At 34.4% G+C, this 21,791-nt stretch overlaps 3 protein-coding genes, 1 non-coding gene and 1 pseudogene across 4 annotated transcripts; 3 read left to right on the top strand and 2 right to left on the bottom strand.

Annotated features, from left to right (window-relative positions):
• Nucleotides 1-1,909: 1,909 nt before the first annotated feature.
• On the bottom strand, nt 1,910-5,295 carry LOC148768986 (5-OH-xanthotoxin synthase pseudogene; annotated as a pseudogene).
• A 2,554-nt stretch (nt 5,296-7,849) lies between these two features.
• Nucleotides 7,850-8,045, top strand: LOC148768987 (U2 spliceosomal RNA). Its single transcript, XR_016032819.1, has one exon. It is a non-coding gene; the product is annotated as a U2 spliceosomal RNA (small nuclear RNA).
• A 2,095-nt stretch (nt 8,046-10,140) lies between these two features.
• Nucleotides 10,141-10,948, top strand: LOC105950754 (major allergen Pru ar 1). The gene has a single exon (XM_012974124.2). It carries the CDS (start codon nt 10,307-10,309, stop codon nt 10,787-10,789), a length of 483 nt encoding a protein of 160 aa, XP_012829578.2. The 5' UTR covers nt 10,141-10,306; the 3' UTR covers nt 10,790-10,948.
• A 4,929-nt stretch (nt 10,949-15,877) lies between these two features.
• LOC105950765 (major allergen Pru ar 1) lies at nt 15,878-16,625 on the top strand. Its single transcript, XM_012974131.2, has one exon. It carries the CDS (start codon nt 15,957-15,959, stop codon nt 16,449-16,451), a length of 495 nt encoding a protein of 164 aa, XP_012829585.2. The 5' UTR covers nt 15,878-15,956; the 3' UTR covers nt 16,452-16,625.
• A 1,179-nt stretch (nt 16,626-17,804) lies between these two features.
• Nucleotides 17,805-20,980, bottom strand: LOC105950776 (uncharacterized). Its single transcript, XM_012974143.2, has 4 exons — nt 20,772-20,980; nt 19,542-19,612; nt 18,676-18,811; nt 17,805-18,102 (listed from the first exon to the last, which is right to left on the bottom strand). The coding sequence occupies exons 1-4, from the start codon at nt 20,935-20,937 to the stop codon at nt 18,017-18,019; spliced, it is 459 nt and encodes a 152-aa protein (XP_012829597.2). The 5' UTR covers nt 20,938-20,980; the 3' UTR covers nt 17,805-18,016.
• Between the last annotated feature and the right edge of the window lie 811 nt (nt 20,981-21,791).

The raw sequence follows: 21,791 nt of genomic DNA on the forward strand, positions 1-21,791 counted from the left end.
ATTACTCTTTGCAATCGTTTAAAGCTTGTTCAACATGTTCTCGAGACAGTTGGCTTCGGAGATTCCGATGATTTTAATTTTAATTACACGTACAATGGAGTACATAATTAAGTAGTAATATATTCTTGGTCAACGATTTAATTAATGTCGGTCCCAGTATTTAATTATCGAATTATTATTGGATCCGATTATTATAATTTATATTTTGTGTTTAACCATGTCACTTGGATAAATGGAGATCTTGAACATAGTCCACGAGATCTTGAAGATACTTCATCGAATAATATTCTTTTTTTTTTTTTTCTTTTAATTGTGCGATCAAGTCTAACTCATTATTAAAAAAACAAAGGGACTTGCTTTTTACCGTTTGAAAATTGTTATTTACGGTTTATAACAAAAAACATTTTATCTCTTTAAAATCTCAAAATTTTCCAAAAAAATTAAAAAGTCACCCAAAACGCGTAAAAGCGCAACTTGGGCATTCATGCAGTGCACGCCCAAGTTGGACGTGCAAGCTTCATTTGGGCGCCCGAGTTGGGCGTCCAGTGCAATTTTCTTTTTTTAACTGACGCCCAAGATGGGCGCCCATCTTGGGCGTTCCAACATGTTTTTGCGAAAAAAAAGCCCTACAAATAATTTGTAGGACTTTTAACATGAAATTGGTTCCGTAATCGGCCTACCCTATGCATATTACACATGAAAGAGTCGAAATTACCTCAAAAAATCGAAGCCCAACTCTTCTTCAAGCTTGATTTCGAATTTCGAATTTTTTTTAGCTATTTGCAGTTTGGGGGGTTTTTGGATTTTTTTGTGAAATTTTGAGGTTTTAGAGAGATAAAGTGTTTTTTGTTATAAACCGTAAATATCAATTTTCAAATCGTAAAAAAGCATTTCATAAAACAAATTATTTAATTATCAAAATTATTATTTAATTTATCAAAAAGGCCAATTTATTTTATCTTATATCATCACACAATTTCAACTTGACCCTTTTCAAAATGGTATTATGGAGATTCTTTAATTTTTTTTATTTTTTTATTTGACATACTAATCGCATAATAACATATAATACTAGGTATCCTATGTTCAAAATAAAATAAACAAAAATAATTATGAAACATAAAATAAGATACTAAAGTACGTAGTTGTTTAAAAAAGGAGTTCAAAAATATTTATAAGCTCAATATAAAAATATGTATTTGCACTTCTAACCCAAGTGTGTGTATATATATATATATATATATATATATATATATATATATATATATATATATATATATATATATATATATATATATATATATATATATATGAAATGATAAATATCGTTTTAATTTTACTAATGCCGTTTTGACTTCGAAAGTGATTTTGACTATTTTCTATTTTGAATTTGGCAAAGTTCAAAAGACAGAAACCGTAGTCCTTTGAGATAGCTTTCCAATACAACATGAATCACCTGGATTGAATGTCGGGTGACAAAGTTATGCATGAATGAGTTACGTTTTAAATTTTACATAATTTAAAATATCAAAGTTGTGGCCAGTGTTCATTAATTCATGCATAACTTTCTCAACCGACATCCAATCTCGGCGATTCAAATTAGATTAGAATGCTAATCTAATTTATATATATATATATATATATATATGTGTGTGTGTGTGTGTGTGTGTGTGTGTGTGTGTGATTTTTTTATAATGTTCTTACCTCTTATATATGCACATATATTTATATTTATAACAATTTTCAATAAGAAAATAAAACTCTTATGATACACGATTCGTTATGATTTACGATTTAATCGCAATGCTCAACTATGCAAGAAATAATATGCGACAAGAAAAACTTTCTAAAAAGACAAACAATATGAGACAGAAGAAATATGAAACTGATACATACACATGACAATTGATTAACTAAAGACATAGTTCCTGGCCACAAGACAAAGATCATTCTTCTTCCGCAAGGTGGCACCCGGTAATGCTTGTATGTCGATGTCCTTTGGTCCCATCCCACGAGGCAATTCCCAGTCGAACGAGTAAAGAAGATTCGCGAGTGCCAATTCCACAGATGCTAAAGCTAATGTGATTCCAGGGCACATTCTTCTACCCGATCCAAACGGGAGTAGCCCAAAACATTGGCCTTTAACGTCGATATTACTATTCAAGAATCGTTCGGGCAAAAACTCCTCCGCATTTTCCCAGTACTTTGGATCTCTACCTATTGCCCAAAGATTGACCAAAACAAACGTTTTCGGTTGAATTTCGTATCCGTCTATCGTACATTTCTCTATTGTCTCTCTGGGCACTGACATTGGACCCGGTGGGTACAATCTCATTGTCTGTTAAGATATATTAGTACCATAATTATAGGATATGATTAGATACTAATATATATAGGTACCATAATTATGAGATTTGATTAGAATGTAATTTTGGAATTGATTTGATTAGGTTTCCTTGTTTAGCTAATTATTTTGTGTATAAATACTCATACCTCTATTGAGAAGAATACACACACAGAAAATATTCTACTATGTTCGTTGTTCATTAGTTTTAACATGGCATCAGAGCCGGGATAAAATCCTAGGCTTTTTCTCCTTCTGTCCAAAACCTCCTCTCTCAAAAATGCATTCAAAGCCGCCTCTCTTCTCACCGCCCCTTCCATTCACTTCGTCGGCCGCCGATCTGCGCCATCCGTCCTTGTTGCTGCCGAAAAATCGTGCGTGTGAGCTCCACGCGCCACCACCTTCCGTCGCCGTTAACTCCACGCGCCACCACCTTCCGTCGCCGTTAACCCACGCGCCACCACCTTCCGCCACCGTTAACCCACGCACCATCGCCTAAGCCTCCTCCTTGTGTCGTTCTTCTCCTCCTTGTCACGGCTGCGCTCGCCGCTAATCTGGAGGACATTTCCATCCTCCACCTCCACCTAACTAAGCCTCCTCCGGCCTTCATTTTTTTCGGTGTCTTTTTCTCCGTCAATTCGCGCGCCGGCCTCTTGCAAATCTTCTTGTGGTTGGTAATCTGCTATTTCGGTTAGCTTGAGATTTCCTGGTGATTTTATTCCACTTTTTCTCTCTACAAAGTGTTTTTTTTGCTTGACATGCTACTGCAAATCCGCCTCTGCTATTGTTGGCAGTCTTTTCCTCTGCCATTGTTGGCAGCCTTTTTATTTGCCTTGTTGGCAGCCTTGTCATCTGCCGTTGTTGGCAGTCTTGTTTGCCCTTGCTTGGCAGCCTCTGCCATTGTTGGCAGCCTTGTCATCTGCCTCGTTGGCAGCCTCTGTCGTTGTTGGCAGCCTAGTCATCTGCCTCGTTGGCAGTCTTTTTCTCTGCCCTTGGTGCCAGCCTTTTCCTCTACCTTTGTTGGCAGCCTTTTCCTCTGCCCTTTGTGGCAAATTTATCGAGAATGGTGAAAATTTCCATTTGTGATCGTGATTTATCGAGTTGTCTACTGCATACTCCTCTAATTTGAGGGGAGTTCTATCAAGGAAATTTTGTTTGTGAAAGTTTTGCTGCTCAGACTGCTGATCTTTTTACTAAAGTGCATTCACCAGTCGGTTCAACACCCTTGTTACCAAACTCAATTTGATATGTGTTGACCCAACTTGAGTTTGAGGGGGGATGTTAAGATATATTAGTACCATAATTATAGGATATGATTAGATACTAATATATATAGGTACCATAATTATGAGATTTGATTAGAATGTAATTTTGGAATTGATTTGATTAGGTTTCCTTGTTTAGCTAATTATTTTGTGTATAAATACTCATACCTCTATTGAGAAGAATACACACACATAAAATATTCTACTATGTTCGTTGTTCATTAGTTTTAACAGTCTCCATCACCACTGCCCTGAGGTACTTGAGCTTTTCGATATCGTCTTCGTCTACTCTTCCTTTACTTCCAACCAAACTCCGGATTTCTTCTTGAACTTTCTTCATTGCACTAGGGTTCCTCATTAGAGCCGTCATTGCCCAAGTTAATGAAACTGCAATTGTATCCGTTCCAGCACCCAGTACATTCTGTGCAGAAGCCATATATATAATTATTAGAGATATAAATATTAAATGATTCATCAATAATAATAACCCAGACAATATTATTATTCTTTCGTTCGACAACAAAAAAAAAAGCAAAAAAAAAAAAAGAACATATTATATATATATATATATATATATATATATATATATATATATATATATATATATATATATATATATACCATGAGTGTTGCCTTAACATGGTCCCAAGTGACACTACCAGAAGAAGACTCCATCAATTCAATCAAGATATCAAGAACATCTCCGTCCATGGAGTTCGGTCTATTCGGGCATAGATGCTCGTCGATGATTTCTTGGTAAAGACAATCCAAGTTCTTTAAAACCCTTTCTAGTTCATAACTCATACCACTAAGCCTATCGATCCATGACAACGAAGGGAAATAATCGCCGACGGAAACTTCTACAACCATCAACGAAAGATCACTCAAGAGCTTGTCCAACCCTACATCCCGGTTCCTCCTCCCGAATGCAACTCTAAACATGAAGTTGTTTATGAAAGAGATTATGACCTCACTTAGGTTGACCGCAATATTGTCCGAATTAGATTCGCCCTTACCGCGTATCTCGTTTATCACGCGGGAGACTTCATCCTCCCGAACGTTCCGGAAGGAGCGCACTTGCTTGAGCGAGAAGAGATGAGTGACCATGGTTTTCCTCATCTCCCTCCAGTTGGAACCGTAGGGAGAGCAGATGATGTCGAGGTTGTTGTAAGATAGTCTCGACGAGGCGATTGTGTATGGCCTGCCCGAAAACGCTAGGTCGTTCTTCTTTAGGGCTTGTTTGGCTAATTCTGGCGACGAAATCAAGAACATGATGGGGCCGTACTTGTTTGATAGTTGACGTAGGGTTAAGTGGAGGCTTTTGAAGTTGAGAACTTGGTGGATGTTGCCGATAAGCGGGAGCCGTGGTGGGCCCGGCGGATGCCGGCATAATTCATTGGCGGCCCTTCTTCGCCGGAGAAAGACGCTAACGAACGAAATGATTATCAGAGCCAAGAAGAAAATTAGCAGCATTATCATACTACTGCTAAAACATGCAGAAAACAACTTGGAATATTACCCTAAATCAAAGGTTTTCCACGAATAGAAAAATGCAGAGTATTTTATTTTAAGTGTAATTAACTCAAGGGTGTGCAAATGCTTACTAATTGATCCACCCCTTTATAATATCACATTAAAAAAAACGAGAAATTAGATGTCACATCTGGCTATTTACACTGACTGGATTTGAACAGTAAATCTGCACATAATCACACACATCCATGTATACAGGGGCGGAGCCAGGATTAGAAAGTAGGAGGGCTAACTAAAATTTAAGAGTTCGGGGCAGCGCCCCGAAAAAATTTTAGGTTCACAAGACATTAAAAAAATAGGTTTTATCATATATATATATATATATATATATATATATATATATATATATATATATATATATATATATATATATATATATGTATGTATATATATATAATTTTATCATATTTCAAGTATGACAAAAAAATCTAAATTATTCAAATAATATATTGCACTTAATGGGATTCATGGCACGTCTCGTATTATTTTTTTAGAGACATTGATATAAAAAATCAAAGATCGATAAGTAAATTTTCATAAATTTTATTTAAAATAGTACAAGTTTTAACCATTTTATTTTATATTTTTATATTAAATATAATATATATCTATAATTTATATAAAATTGTGGAGAATAAACAAAAAAATTAAGGGTTAAGATACATATTTACAAAACCTTTGGGGGGCCAAAAGTAATATTCAAAAAATATTATGCCAAAACAGCAAAAAAAAAATTCTTTTTTTTTTCTTGGGGGGTCAACTGCCCCCTGCCCCTATGTAGTACCGCCCCTGCATGTATATGTGTGCTTGGGTAATTACTTAATTAAATCTACGGTTCAAATACACACAGTGTAAATAATCAGGTGTAACATCTAATTTCCATACAGAAACTAATTAATCTCCGTCTTAGTGAATGATTAACAAATGAAAAATTAAATTAAATAAATAATAATAAAAAGAAAAGAAAAAAAAAGAAGCATCTCGAGAATCACGCTCAAAACCACCAGCCTTAATGTCACGGACTTGTTCCCTTAACAAAGAACCGTGCGGCCTTAGCTCCTTTTCGCCCCTCGCGATAGCTAAGTCAGCCTCTCCCGAATGTGTTGCGAATACTTAAGTGATGGAAACGAAGAAAGAAATTAAGAAGACAAGAGAGTAAGAAGGTTCCTTCTCGCCCCTCGCGATAGCTAAGTCAGCCTCTCCCGAATGTGTTGCGAATACTTAAGTGATGGAAACGAAGAAAGAAATTAAGAAGACAAGAGAGTAAGAAGGTATGAAAGTACTTTATTGATTGGATTTGTTGGATATGTGTTGGATGATTACAAATGAGGACTCCACCTCTATTTATACAAGACCACCTCCTCAATGGACGGTGGAGATCGATATGATCTAACGGTTAGGAGTGGAACACTCCAAAGAATCCCTTAAATGTCTCTACCTACCACCACATACCTCTACCTACCAAAGAATCCCTACCTACCACTATACAATTGGGCCAACTTGGGCCTAACCCTATTTGGGCTACATCTTAGACTCTTTAACCTCCCCACCCAAAGGAAATCGGCAAGGGGTTGGGTCAAAACTAGCGGGCCGTGACATCAAGCTATCATATGCACTATGGTTGACCCACAATTGTAGCATGTAATATTATTTATTTTATAATTCTTTTAATAATTGTTACTACCGTACAACACATTTGTAACGACTATTAAATTTCCACCACCAAAAACGTGGTGGCTTCTCAAACTCTTTCACCTCCAAATGCGTCTCTTGGTGTCAATGAGAAGTTAGATGCTACACCTGAATATATAACTTAGTGGATTTGAACCATAAATTTAATTAAATAACTATCCATTAAACGTATAAATACATAAGTGTGTATGAGATTATGTGTAATCTTAAATCCACTTGGTGTAAGGTGCCAATTCAAATGCACGCAAAATGTTCTATTATAGAAGAATATAGGTTTACCTGGTGCATCTATATGGTTGACTGTGGGTTCCTTCGTCATTACGAAAAAAAAAATACGTAGAATGTTATTCAAGTCCAAACAATGTTTAAACTTTACCGCTGTCACCACCTATGTCGATAATTTATCGATCAGAACGGCCAGAAGGATAATGTGATACATGTTATATGCCGAGATTGGGGGTGAAAATCGGCATGTAATTTCAAATTTCGCCTCCAATTCAGAACTTTTCAATTTTGGAACCTTTTATTTTTTATTTTTCTTATCTCTAAAATTCCGAACTACACTTTTAGGCCTCGTTTGGTTGGAGAGATTAGCCATTATTAACTAAATAATTTGTCCTTTGTTGGATGTTACTTGCCGGGGTCGACCCGTAAATATTATGTAATCATGACTTATCTTATAAGTTTTAAACTGTTGGACGACCTAGAGTCCGATAAAATAACTAGGGTAATAAGATGTGTTCGTCATTTCCCGTGAAAAAAAGGCTTACTCTGTTGGATTCATAACATACTCAGCTTGTCTGAATTTTATAGTTTTAGTTTGCATTGAAGTTTGAAAGCTGTCAAAAATTCTTACAACAAACCGTAACTGTTTGCAGGTTTATATAATCCCGCAAAGAGAAATGAATGCATCTATTAGAAAAGAGGTGTGATTGTATCCCACATCGGTTAAAGATACAAAAGCTGGTATAGATGGTGCGGTACAAAAAAGGGAGGATCAGCAAAAGAAAAGCTCATACCTTTCTCGGCCTTTTGGCTAAGATCAAGTGTAGTATCTGTTCTTATCAGTTTAATATCTGATATGTGAGCCATCGGCTCACACGATATTAAATTCATTTTTTTAGGGGGAGGGCCCACTCAGGTAGCTTGCTGCCTGGGCCTTCACGCGTCGCTCATGCGTTGCACTATTGCACGGGCCTGGCGCACCCCACCAATTCTAGTCGTATATTTTGTTTGTTGTTTAAATAATTTTGATGCGGTCTACAAGTTAGAGGGTGTTTGGCTAAGCTTATTTTAAACAACTGATAAGCTCTTACATCTGATAAGATGTTTTTAGAGTTGATAAGTTGTTACATCTTATTTGGCTAAGCTTATTTTTATGATTAATTTTTAGAGTGTTTGGATAATGAGCTTATTTCCTATGTTTTTAGAGCTGATAAGCTGTTATATCTTATTTTTATGATTAATTTTTAGAGTGTTTGGATAATGAGCTTATTTCCTACTTTTACTCATTATAAAATCTTAAATAAAAAGGTGGGATAGATGTACTTATTTAAAAAGATCTTATTTTGTCTCCAACAGCTTATTTTTAAAAAAATTAAGATATTTTTTTTAAAAAATTACCAAACACTTTGGAAGAACTTATAAGCTCTAAAACATCTTATAAGCTCATTTTAACATCTTATGAGCTTAGCCAAACACCCTTTTAGATTATACTTTGCTTTTGATCACTTAAGTTGGAGTTTATCATTTTATGAATACCAATCACAAAATGTTTCCATAAATGTATTTCACACTTGAGTGTGTTGAACATTAATAATTCTCCAATGGACATGATAATTATGTAGTTCATTAACTTCAACTTTTTAATGTTTTTGTGTTTTGGACAAGTTTTGTTCCGGATATTTGAGTACACATGCCGAACACCTTATGGACCATTTTTATAGTTTCTTTAAGTTATAAACATTTTTGAATAACAATTTTTCAAATATTTTTTTTTTGTTTCTCTAGTTATTTGCACATTTAATGATCAATTGCAAATTGATAGTAAAATATTGTTTGAATATATTTGTATGAAAAAATACAAAGAGAAGTTAACATAAATAAAACTTATATATATTTATAGGGCAAATTACGGTCACCTCCTAAAATAAGATCAAATTACGAGAAAAAATCCCTTCTGTTTCGGTAATTACAAACACTCCTTCAATTATGTTTTTTCTAACACGTCCACCCTCACAATGTAGAAATTTACATATTGAATGAGGTGTTTTTTCGTAAACAATACATAGTTAAGGGGGGTGGTTGCAATTACCCAAACAAGAGGGGGGTTTCCTAATTTGATCTTACCTTAGGAAGGTGGCCGTAATTTGCCCTAGATTTATATAGCATATTTATAGTTATACTCCTATAATTTTAAGGGGAAATTTGCTAAACATCCCTTATTTTAGATTTATATAGGTAGAGATCCCAGTTGTTAGATGAATATAGGCATAGGTCTTTTGACCCAAAAAAATAATATAAATAAACTAAAATAATTAGTATGTAGACATAAACACCTTAAATTAATAAGAAGAAAAATCTCATTTATTCCCTCTCTCTCCAATCTCACGTTTCTCTCACCATATATTTAATCTCTCATCTCTCTCCATTTGTATCTCTCTCTCTCTCTCTCTCCTTTTTTTTCTTTTCTTTTTTTTTTATTTTTTTATGAAGAAATATTATAGAGAAGAAAAAAACAAGGATGTGAGATGATTTCTTGATGAAATAATTAAAGATGACAACAAATATCCCTCCCCTCTCATAAAAAAAATATTGAAACCCAAAATTCTAGCCAAAATTCGAAATAATAATTTAATACGTTTTTACCGAGTTGGGACCGTAAGAAATTATCATTTAAACGATGTTATTAATTTATCGAGATTCTACTGTATCTTACAAAATGAGGACGATTAGTGGTTCCCTAATTCTCCTCCCCTCCTGATGTCTCGAATCCAACGAATCCATCACCAAATAATCGTAGATATATGCAAGGTGCTTATCGACTTGCTACCTTGTCTTGATAGCGCAGTTCGAAAAGAATCTTAATCCAAACGACAAGGCTAATACTAACACAATATGATGAATATAAATAAACAAATAGAAAGCCGCCAAGCTAGTGAAATTCTAGAAGAAAGTTGACTAGTCAATATGGGAATGCCTAATGTTTATATTAGGCCTTGCATTCAACAGTCTATAGTAGTTTCATTATTAAATAATTTAGTACACAAACAACTTCACATGAATAAATAATGATTTATAAGGGTCAACAAATATGTGCTAGCACATGTCAATATTCAATAATTCATGATATTTGGTAACACTATAAATACCATCCTTTGTGCTTCTAATATCTCACACCATCAATTAATCTTTCTCTGATTTCAATTTTCCTAGTTTATTTACTTTGTAATTATTTCGAATATTTGACAATATGGGTGCCATCACTTACGATATGGAGATTCCTTCTTCGATCCCGGCTTCGAAGATGTTTAAAGCCATCGTTCTTGATGCTGACACGCTCATTCCGAAGATAATGCCACATGCCATAAAAAATGTCGAAATATTGGAGGGAGATGGTACTTGTGCTGGTACGGTCAAGATCATCCATTTCGGAGAAGGCAGCAAATTTAAGAGCGTCAAGCACCGTGTCGATGCTCTCGACACTGAGAATATGACGCACAGCTACAGCATTATTGAAGGAGATGCTTTAATGGGAGTCGTCGAATCGATCACTTATCATATTAAGATTGTTCCGACTGAAGACGGAGGCTGCATCTGCAAGAACCGAAGCATTTACAATGTGAAGGGAGATGGTCATGAGATTACCGAAGACAAAATAAAGGAAGGCAAAGAGAAAGCAATGGCTATGTTCAAGGCTATCGAGGCTCACCTCCACTCCAATCCCGATTACTAAAACACCAGCTACTTGGCCTTGGTTTTAATATTATTATTACATTGTGTGACATGGTGTGATTTCTTGGCTTTTTGAATTTTGCGTTATACTTTCTGCGTATCAATAAGTTGGATTTTGCTGTAATTTCTCTCGTTCAAGGGCATTTTTTTTATTTTATAAGTTTGGTGTACTTAAAAGTATCATTATTTTGAGTGACTGCAAATTTTACCGAGTGATTTCTATTTTTCGAAAATTTGTACATCCGGATTGACCCTTAACAGTTAAAACGATACTATCAGCACTATCTTAATCAAAAGTTTAAGCTGTTAGTGAAATATATTAATATTAATATCTCCAATACCGGTTACCGGTGATATATATGGTTATGCAATCTGCTCAACATTATTCAGCGCTAAACTGCGAATTCAAGCCGTGATGCCGCCGCCACTGGAAGCGGCGCAAAAGACATGATTTTAACTCGATTCACCAATCAAGAAGAACCCTATAGCAACCAAGCATCCATCTAATATCAACCCCAAAATATTGGGTCTTTTTGTCGTTTTCTTTTTCGTAGGGGTAATTTGTGATAATTTCAGGACCGCAAAAGGAATCTGGGGATTTGGATGAAGGTTCCCACCACCACAATGTCCATTCTTCTTGAGAAGGATTTGCAGAGTGGGTGAGCATAGAATTTGTAGTGGAAGGACGTTTGTGTGTGTCTGTGAGGGATGGAAAATTTAACTATATGTCCCTATACTTTACTACTAAAATGATTTATGTCCTCAAACTTTGTTATCCACGAAATATGTTCTTAAATTTGTCACTTTTCAATAATTTATGTTTTGTTGCCGACTCCGTCAGTCAATTTGAACGGAAATATCACGTGTGGCGCACGTTATGTCGATCTGACCGTTAAATGCCGATATGGCTGATACACTGAGATGATGTGGAAAAAAAAATAACATGGAGTGAGGATAATTACACTTTTCGTCATTATACTTTGTCACTTGCACGATTTTCGTCTCTAAACAAGATAAAGTTACAATTTTCATCCATAAATATATCACTTTTATGCAGTTTATGTCCCTCCGTCTATTTCTCTAATTAGCAGTGTTCTAAAAATCGGCCGAGGCGGCCGATTAATCGGCCGACTCGGCCGAGGCGGTCCAAAACCTTTACGATTTTAGTGTAAAGGTTTGAAAAATCGGTTTTTTGCCTGTGAGGCGGTTTTAGGCGGTCTGAGGCGGTCCGAGGCGGTTCTGAGGCGGTCAAACCTTTAAGGCGGGTCAAAAATCGGTTAAAAACCGGTCAAAAATCGGTTAAAAATCGGTTTTTTTTTTTAATTCAAAATAAAAGTTGGATTTTAATAAAATAAAATATGGTTTTATGCCTTATTTTGTTTATGTTAATTATTATTGTTAAAGAACTAAATAAATGTTAATTCAAAAATTTTGCTTTTTCATTTATATTATATAAGGATATTTATGTATTATGATCTAATTATAATTATTAAACTTTTATTATGTTATTAAGATATATACATGATGGAGATATAACTATGTTTAAATATCTTTTTATATATGTTTGGAGTATTTATAAATAATATTTAGAAATATATTATATTAAATTTTAAAAACTGATTTATTTCCGATTTATCACCGATTAATCACCGCCGCACCGATTAATCGTGAGTCGGTGCCTGACCGACTCGGACCCGATTACCGCCTTTTACAACCTTGCTAATTAGTATGGATGGAAAGTCGCACGTGCGCCGCACGTGACACACAAAATACTAACCACTAATTTTAACCATTAATACATCTTAATCATTAATACAAACAACTACAGCTTAACCACTAACTATTGAAAATTCTAACCACTAATTTTAATCATTACAATGAAAACAACCTAAGTGAACCAAAAAAACTTTCAAGATATTCATTCTATTGTTGTACTGGGCAATTAAATTCTCCATTTTTTTTATTTTTCTTTTATAAGACTTATTTTCCTTTGCCATCATATCTTCTTCATTTGCCATTATATCTCTTTTTTCCTTATAGATAGTCAATTCATCTTCAAACGGTCATTTCTTCTTATGAATCTAGGGATAATATTCTTTGATCTAGCACACATCTCAGGATCATGCCATTTGAATACATCATAGTATTTAACTCTCTGTTCCAAAAGAAACACAATTGTGTGTGACCAATAATATATATATATATATATATATATATATATATATATATATATATATATATATATATATATATATATATATATATATATATATATATATATATATATATATATATATATATATATATATATATGTGTGTGTGTGTGTGTGTGTGTGTGTGTGTGTGTGTGTGTGTGTGTGTGTGTGTGTGTGTATGTGTATACAAAAAAATATTACCTCATAGTTTGGACAAGCACGAAATCTTCTTCCAGGATTACTAGAAGTCCATGAGGTCAACAATTGCATCTCATCTCCGCATTTACAATTAAACACTTCATTTCTAGCAGCAGATCTTGAATTGTAGCTAGAACCACTGTTCTGACTCGTCCTTCATGCTCCATTTCCCAACAAAAATTCTTAATTTTTGATTTCAAATTAAAAATCTAGGATAAATAAAGAGATAATGAAATTTACTTCGAATCCGCGACCGCAAGTGCTGGAATTAGCTACCTACATTGAAGAAGCTTCAAAATTTGAATTGCCCACTTTCTAATTGTGCTTTCAATGATGAATTCAAAAGGAATTGAGAGATTTCGAAAATTGGGGCTTTGGGTTTTGCAGAGAATTTGGATATTTATGAAATTATTGTAAAAATCTGAACGTTATTAAGGGGGGTTTATTTTGTGGGTCACGTGCGGTGCACGTCCGTCCATACTAACTGGAGAAGTGGACAGAGGGACATAACCAATATAAAAGTGACATGTTTAGGGATGAAAATTGTAACCTCATCTTGTTTAGGGACAAAAATTGTGTAAGTGGCAAATTATAGGGACGAAAAGTGTAATTATCTCACATGGAGTGATATGTGGTTCTTTCCCTCTATTTCAATTTTAAAATTCTCAATTTATCATTCCACCTATTTTATTGAATCGAATGCATAAACCCTACCTCCTAAATTCCTCGTACGAAGCATCGAATTGAGATGAAATTCGCAACAACAAGATTGCCCAACCATAATTTCGCAAATTTCAAACATTTGTGGAGCTGGAACATCAAAATAAAGCAACAATTATTGATTTTGGTAAGTTTCTTCAAAGTTGATATCTTTGAACTTCGTTTTGGGAATTTGAGAGGTGGTAGTTTCGATTTCAATCAAATTGTATGTTGTAGTGTAGAATATGAGTAGAATTTGGGGGTTAAGGTTTCTGCATTCAGTTCAATGAAATAGGGGAATGAGAAATTGGGGATTTCAATGACAAATTGGAAATTTTAAAATTGAAATAGAGGGAGAGAACCACATGTCACTCCACGTCATTTTTTTCGGCCACAGCATCTCGAGGTGTCAACCAGATCGACATCACGTGCACCACACGTGATATTTCTGTCCAGGTTGACTGACGGAATTGACGGGAGAACATAAATTATTAAAAAGGGGCAAGTTTGAGGACATATTTCGTGGATGAAAAAGTTTGAGGACATAAATCGTTTTAGTAGTAAAGTTTAGGAACATAAACTGTAATTTTCCCTTTGTGAGGGAGAATAAATGAAAATGTAAATGAAAAAAAATAAAAAATTAGGTCGACGAGTTATTTTAAGTTGAAGAGACGAAAAGCCCATGGACGTAGCCTTGTGCCTCGCGCGTGTGCCGAACTATTCCAATATTCGCCTGAAAATTAGACGTAAGTGGTTAAGTGGCTCGAAATAACGAGTTTGGACGTGACCGTGCAATTTTTCTTTAAAAAGGTGGCAATGTGCAAAAACAGGAAAAATACAAATAACAAACTGCTATTTACCCTTATTATATATATCAAATACAGAGGAAAGTATTGCTAGAAATAGAAGATCGGTCTATGATGTAGTGCTCTAAACAAAGACAAAAACATCATAAGTTTTCACATGAATAAATGAATTTGGGTCAACCAATTTGTGCTAGCACATGCCATTATTCAATATTTTTTTTCTATATTTGATTATTTGCTAACAGTATAAACAGAATAATTTACAATGTAAAGGGAGATAGATGCTCATGAGACAAGTGAAGATAAAATAGAGGAAGGGAAACTGAAGGCTATGTCTTAAAATATGTATTGGATTTGTTACAAGTTAATGTTTAACCGTAAAATTTGATTCGAATATGTCCGATAATTAATCCATTATAGCTCTGCGTATTCCTTTACACCCGAAGAAGATCTATACGAAAATGAGAATACAATCATCAGAGTTGAATAAAGTTGATGTACATTGCCATTAAATGGGAAGAACAAATTTTCCTTGAGCAAAGTTGTTGAGGGTTGAAACCTTGGTGATGTTAAGATATAAACGAATGCCTCTGGAGTTGAATCGTCCAACATCGATGGCACCGTATAAAATTAAGCCGCGCCTGCGCACCGTATAATAGTAAATTAGTAGTATCATACTATCATTATTAAATTTACGCATGTGGAGAAGGTGCGATTTTATCCCACATTGGCTACATATACAAAATCTCGAGACAAGAATGTAATACAAAGATGGGGTTATGTGGGTTTTTTTTTTTTATTTATTATGTTATTTATTTTTGTTCATTATACAATTGTAATTAGGAGTTGCATGTTTATGTAATTAGGTTAATAATAACACAATATGATGAATACAAAATAAAGAAATAGAAAGCCACCAGGTGATATATATTCTAGAAGAAATCTGGCTAGTCAATATGGGAATGCCTACCTACTGTCTCTATTAGGCCACGCCTTAAACAATCTAATGTGTTTCTTTATTACATAAATTAGTACGTAGACAAATTAATCATAATTAAGTTCACATGAATAAATGATTTTGGGTCAACAAATCTGGGCTATCACATGCATGCAAATATTGAAATAATTTCTAGTATCTGAATATTTGCCAACACTATAAATGCCAGCCTTGTTCTAGCTTCACATATCTCACAACAACTACAAATTAAGTGATCATTTGATCAATTAATCTTTCTCTGATTTCAATTTTATCTAGTTTATTTACTTGTGAATGTTTGATAATATGGGTGGCATCACTTACGATATGGAGATTCCTTCTTCGATCCCGGCTTCGAAGATGTTTAAGGCCATCGTTCTTGATGCTGACACGCTCATTCCGAAGATAATGCCACATGCTATAAAAAATGTCGAGATATTGGAGGGAGATGGTACTTGTGCAGGTACGGTCAAGATCATCCATTTTGGAGAAGGCAGCAAATTTAAGAGCGTCAAGCACCGTGTCGATGCTCTCGATGCGGAGAATATGACGCACAGCTACAGCATAATTGAAGGAGATGCTTTGATGGGAGTTGTCGAATCGATCACTTATCATATTAAGATTGTTCCGACCGAAGATGGAGGCTGCATCTGCAAGAACCGAAGCATTTACAATGTGAAGGGAGATGGTCATGAGATAACCGAAGACAAAATAAAGGAAGGCAAAGAGAAAGCAATGGCTATGTTCAAGGCTATCGAGGCTCACCTCCATGCCAACCCCGATTACTGAAAAAACACCGACTACGTGTCCTTGTTTTAATTAATTTTATTGCATTGTGTGATTTCTTGTGTTCTTTATTGAGTTTTGCATTACACTTTCCGCGTATCAATAAGTTGGATTTTCCTGTAATTTTTTCTCGTCCAAGGGTGTTTATTTATTTTGATTGATTGCAAATTTTATTAAGTGTCATCTCTATTTGTTGAGCATTTATACTTTTGCGCTATAAGTTAAAGTGAAATGATAAGAACCTTGTTGAATGACCATCTCAACTAAAAGCTTAAGTTGTTAGTGAAATGTGAAATTGCGAAAATTGCTAACTGAAATATTGAGAAATTGTAAATAAAGTAAATTCGTAAAAGCTGAAGCTTGCAATAGCTACCTTAATCTTCTACGCAAAAGAAACTGTCCAAACACTGAGAATACCATTGTAACAATTTTCGGGCTCATGTATTTATTTCGAGCTCTTAGCACTAACCACCTCGTGTAATCTCTAATTGTCACAAAAGTCCATGTACTAAAAAAAAATAGCATAGAGTCGTAGACCCCTTATAAAGTTAGTCAAAGTCAACAAGGTTTATGTGATGCGATACACTCGCCAGTCGCCACAAATGCGACTGAGGGTTGATTTTTTGACTTGAAAATACTACAATACCCTTTAAATTAGAAATTTTATAAATAAGCCCTAAAATGAAGTTTTCACCATTTCCAGTTCAGTCCCTTTCATTTTCAGAAAGGCCCTCGGCTTCCTTAAGTCAGTGACTGATTTGCAATTTTCCAGAAATACACTGAACATAGGTGAGCCGCCGCTCTCCTTCCGGAGAACAACCTCTCCGGCCTCACCTCCCTCTATACCCTCAGCTTCCAGTTCAACCTCACCACTCCAACATTTTCTCCAACGAAATTTGGTTTGTTTTAGGGCTTTCCCGCACCCTTTTCCGCCCATGTAATGGAGCTTTAATATTTCATCACACCAAATCGAGAGCTTTTCCTCTCTTATTTCCTTTAATATTTCATTTTGTTTTTTTTTTCTTTTTCTTATTTAAAATTGAAAATTGTTTAACATTTATTATGATAATTTAAAATTGAAAATTGTTTAACAATGTCGAGGTTCTTGCAAGATAGTTTCAGAGAGGCTACGGTACGGCAACTGCCCTGCCTGAAAAAAACATTACTATATTAGATTGATTTGTTATTTCGAGTTTTTTTTTTTTCATTATAATTTTGGAATGTTACATTCTCAATAATCTCTTAACAACCATTTAGGGTTTCTATTTTAATGCCCTTGGTAGATAATTTTTAACAGAACTTGGTGAGTTTTTAAGGGGTAGTTTGGTAAAAAAAAAATACGGAGGGGGTTACTAATAAAATAACAGAAAAAGTTTTCTAACAATTAGAGTGAACACAAGGGTGCTGAATGCAATAAACCCGTAAAAATTACTTACTTACATGATTACAACATATCAAGATCTCATGAAATACAAACACTGCAATGATCAGAGTATGCATTATGAACATCGACCGATCGCGCAAGAAGGAATCAAACATATATATAAAAAAAAAAAATCAAAACATTTTCATGATTCCGAATTGGATGTCCCGTTCTTCCCTACGGAACGTTGTCTGGCTCGCTCCATCTTCCGCTTGCGCCATTCTTCCAGAGCTACAAAATTTTCCACAGTTGAAAAAATGGTTTAACATTTTGAACTTTCCTTCAACAATATTACTTTCTTCACTACAACCTTATTATAAAAAAAAACGTCACATTTTGAACTGTTAAGGTCTCGTTTCAATAATTCATGATTAATAAAATAAGCAGGTCTTATTTCATGTTTGGTTAGTACAAAGATCTTTTCAGGCCGACTTATGAAAAATGGGCTCTTATCTTGGCTTGGCTTAGGTTGTGTTTCCAAAAGCTAATGCAGAAGCAGAAGTTAGTGATTGTGAGTTAAATTCAGTATGAAGTGCTTATTTCTAAAAGTTGGGGTGCTTGCAAATAGGCTGGAAAATACATATTATAAGTCAAAAAAGCTCAGAATCTATTTCTAAAAGCTTCTGCAAACACCACCTCCACCTTATTAATCGGTGGATTGTGCTGCGCAAGATTGCATAAGCTTATCTCGACTAATGTCTAATCTTATTTTCAAAATCAAACAAACATGCCACATAAGCCAATGACAAGCAATATTGTGCATTATACCAAGAAACAATAAAGAAAAACGGATAAGAAAATAACCTTTAGTGCTGCCGGAATCTGAATAAGAACGGTAATTATTCAACCTAGATACGAGGTCCATTGCAGCTGTCTGCTTTACATCTTTAGCCTCGATTTCTTCTGTTCCGACATATTCATCCTCCGTAATTTCTCTAACCTAAAAAGAAGATTACAATTATCTACTGAGACCACGAATCACCTTTAAGGCACAAGCTCGAAAAATCATATAGGATATGATTTAATAAAATCATAATAAGCTTGGATGAATACAATCAGGGCAAATTACGATCACCCCCGAGGTAAGATAAAATTACGAAAAAACCCCTCTTGTTTGCGTGATTACAGTCACCCCTCAACTGATTTTTTCTAATTTTTTTTAATAATTTTTTTTTAAATTTCTTTTAATTATTTTTTGTTTAAATGCTAATATTTCATATATATATATATATATATATATATATATATATATATATATATATATATATATATATATATATATATATATATATATATATATATATATATATATATATATATATATATATACATATATGAAATATTAGCATTTAAACAAAAATTAATTAAAAAAAATAAAAATAAAACAATTTTTTAAATATTTTTAATAAAAAATCAATAACTTGGTTATTTACCGAATCGTACGATAAACGGTAAGAAAATTTGGCGCACCCAAATTACGATTTTACCGAACGAACACCTCTAAATTTACCAACTAAAAGGGTTTTTTCGTAAGACAACACATAGTTGAGGGGTGGCTGTAATTATGCAAACAAGAGGGGTTTTTTTCGTAATTTGACCTTACCTCAGGGGTGGCTGTAATTTGCCCTACAAATTAAGCAAAATAATCAGCCTTGTTTGGGCATACTCACTCTTCTGATTAGATCCACAGGAACCATAGCGCGTCGTATCTCTTCACATTCCTTTATATGTCTTTGTAGAGCTGTGCACGAAAGAAAAAAAAAAGTAACGGAACAAAGTTCATAAGCAAACACACTTATCATAAAGAATTACGATAGGTGGAATCATCTAATAATGTTGAACCTATCATGAAAGTGGTCGTAAAAAGGAATCCACGAGGACCATGATCGAGTAGTAATTCTCAAAATTATTTGATTAAGCTCAACACAAACTATTGCTTTACAAATGTCGAACCATGATAGTTTTTACGAAGTTCGACTACGAAGAAATTTGAAACTTCCATGAAGATTATGCACAACCACACACTAGCGGAGCCAGTATTTTAAGTTTGTGGGCGTCGAATGCATTAATTTTTTTATAAGGGGCCCCGATAATGCTAATTATACACGATTTTTTTTAAATCTTTACATAAAAAATAGGGATTCGAGAATTGTTGAGGGGCCATGGCCCCTATTGGCCCTATGCACTGCAACTACACAAGTAGAAAGTGTGCACAAATTAACGCGTGGGTGATCAGTTCATTCTCAAAAATTTTGAAGACCGATCGAGCAACAAAAACCCTCAATAAGCACCATAAATAAAACGGAGACGACAAAACTCAAAACACTCCAATTACTAATCTAGAACGCTAAACTTGTCATTGTTTCTAAATTCTACCCAGACAGTTGACGGATCTTTATTACTATTATACAACTTGATTAATTCAAAAGAATAACACTGTAAACTAAAACATACCCTAAGGCCTCGTTTGGTTGCCAAGATAAGATTAGCCAAGATAAGATTAAATAATCTACTGTAAACCCAATTATATTATAGGACATTCGATGATTCAATAAACAACCATGTCTAGAAGTCAAGATAAGCCCATGACAACATAATATTTGCGGGTCGACCCGGCAAGTTGTTAGGGATACCAAAAATCAAACAAAGTCCAATTATTTAGTTAATCATGGCTAATCACTCCCAGCCAAACAAGGCCCTAAATTTGGAGAGAAAATCTAAAACTAAAGAACAGAAAAAAAAAAAAAAAAAAATCAAATTCTAACACTGAATCTTCCAATACTCTGTTAATTGCTTCAAGTTTTATTACAGTATTGAAAATTCATCCTTTTTTTTCACAAAAGCCCATAAAAAAGAGTACATACAAGAAAATTGAAGAAAAGAATTAGTAAAGTTGAGACCTTTATTAGAGGAAGCGATGTTTGAAGAAGAAGAAGAGAAGAAGAAGCCTTGAAGCAATAGAAGAACGGTGATAGTATTGAATAAGCAGACAATTATGGTGGCGTTCTTGTACGATAATCGTGATTTGACCGACCTCCACCATTGTTGCACCTGCATTTTCTCCATTTTCGAAATAAAGGAAAATGGGTTTTGAGCTATTTCCAGAAAAAGAATAATACAATTTGGTAGCTACTTCAACGTTTTCATAAATCGTGCTGCCGTTTTTAGTACCATGAGAAAAAAATGAAAAAAGATATTAAAAGGATCAATTACGGCCACCCCTGAGGTGAGGTCAAATTACAAAAAAGTCCCTTATGTTTGGTGTTTGGATAATTACAGTTACCCCATCGACTATGAACATTCTTATACGTCCACCCTTACAGTGTGAAATTCAACATAATCTTCTAGATTTCGTGGAATGTTTGTTCTCTAGTTTGTACTCATTTTGTGCAAAAATGCAGTTTCTGGTGCACTACAATCTGATTTTTACAATCCAAGAGACACATCTTATGATTAATTTTTTTTTTCAAAATGTAGAGCTCGAATGGAGTAAAATGGGTATAAACTGGAGAATATTCCACATAATCTACAAGATTCCACTAAATTTGACACAATAAGGGGACGGACATGTAAGAACATTCATAGTTGAAGGGCGAAGTTGCAATTACAAAAACATTATGGATTTTTTTATAATTACCGCCACGCCTAAGACAAGATCAAATTACAAAGCAACCCTTGATGTTTGGACAATTAAAACCAGGTCCCTCAACTATGGATCTTTCTTACACGACCACCCTTATGGTGTAAAATTCAATAAAATCTTCTAGATTCCGTGGAATGTTCTCTGGTTTGTACTCGTTTTGTGTAAAAATGCAGTTTCTAATACACAATAGTCTCATCTCATGATATTTACAAGCCAAGAGACACAACTCATGATTATCTTGTTTCAAAATATATAGCTCGAATAGGTTAAAACATGT

Source organism: Erythranthe guttata, chromosome 7 (assembly GCF_056151865.1).
Source record: "Erythranthe guttata isolate IM_541 chromosome 7, IM_541, whole genome shotgun sequence".
Lineage (NCBI taxonomy): Eukaryota > Viridiplantae > Streptophyta > Magnoliopsida > Lamiales > Phrymaceae > Erythranthe > Erythranthe guttata.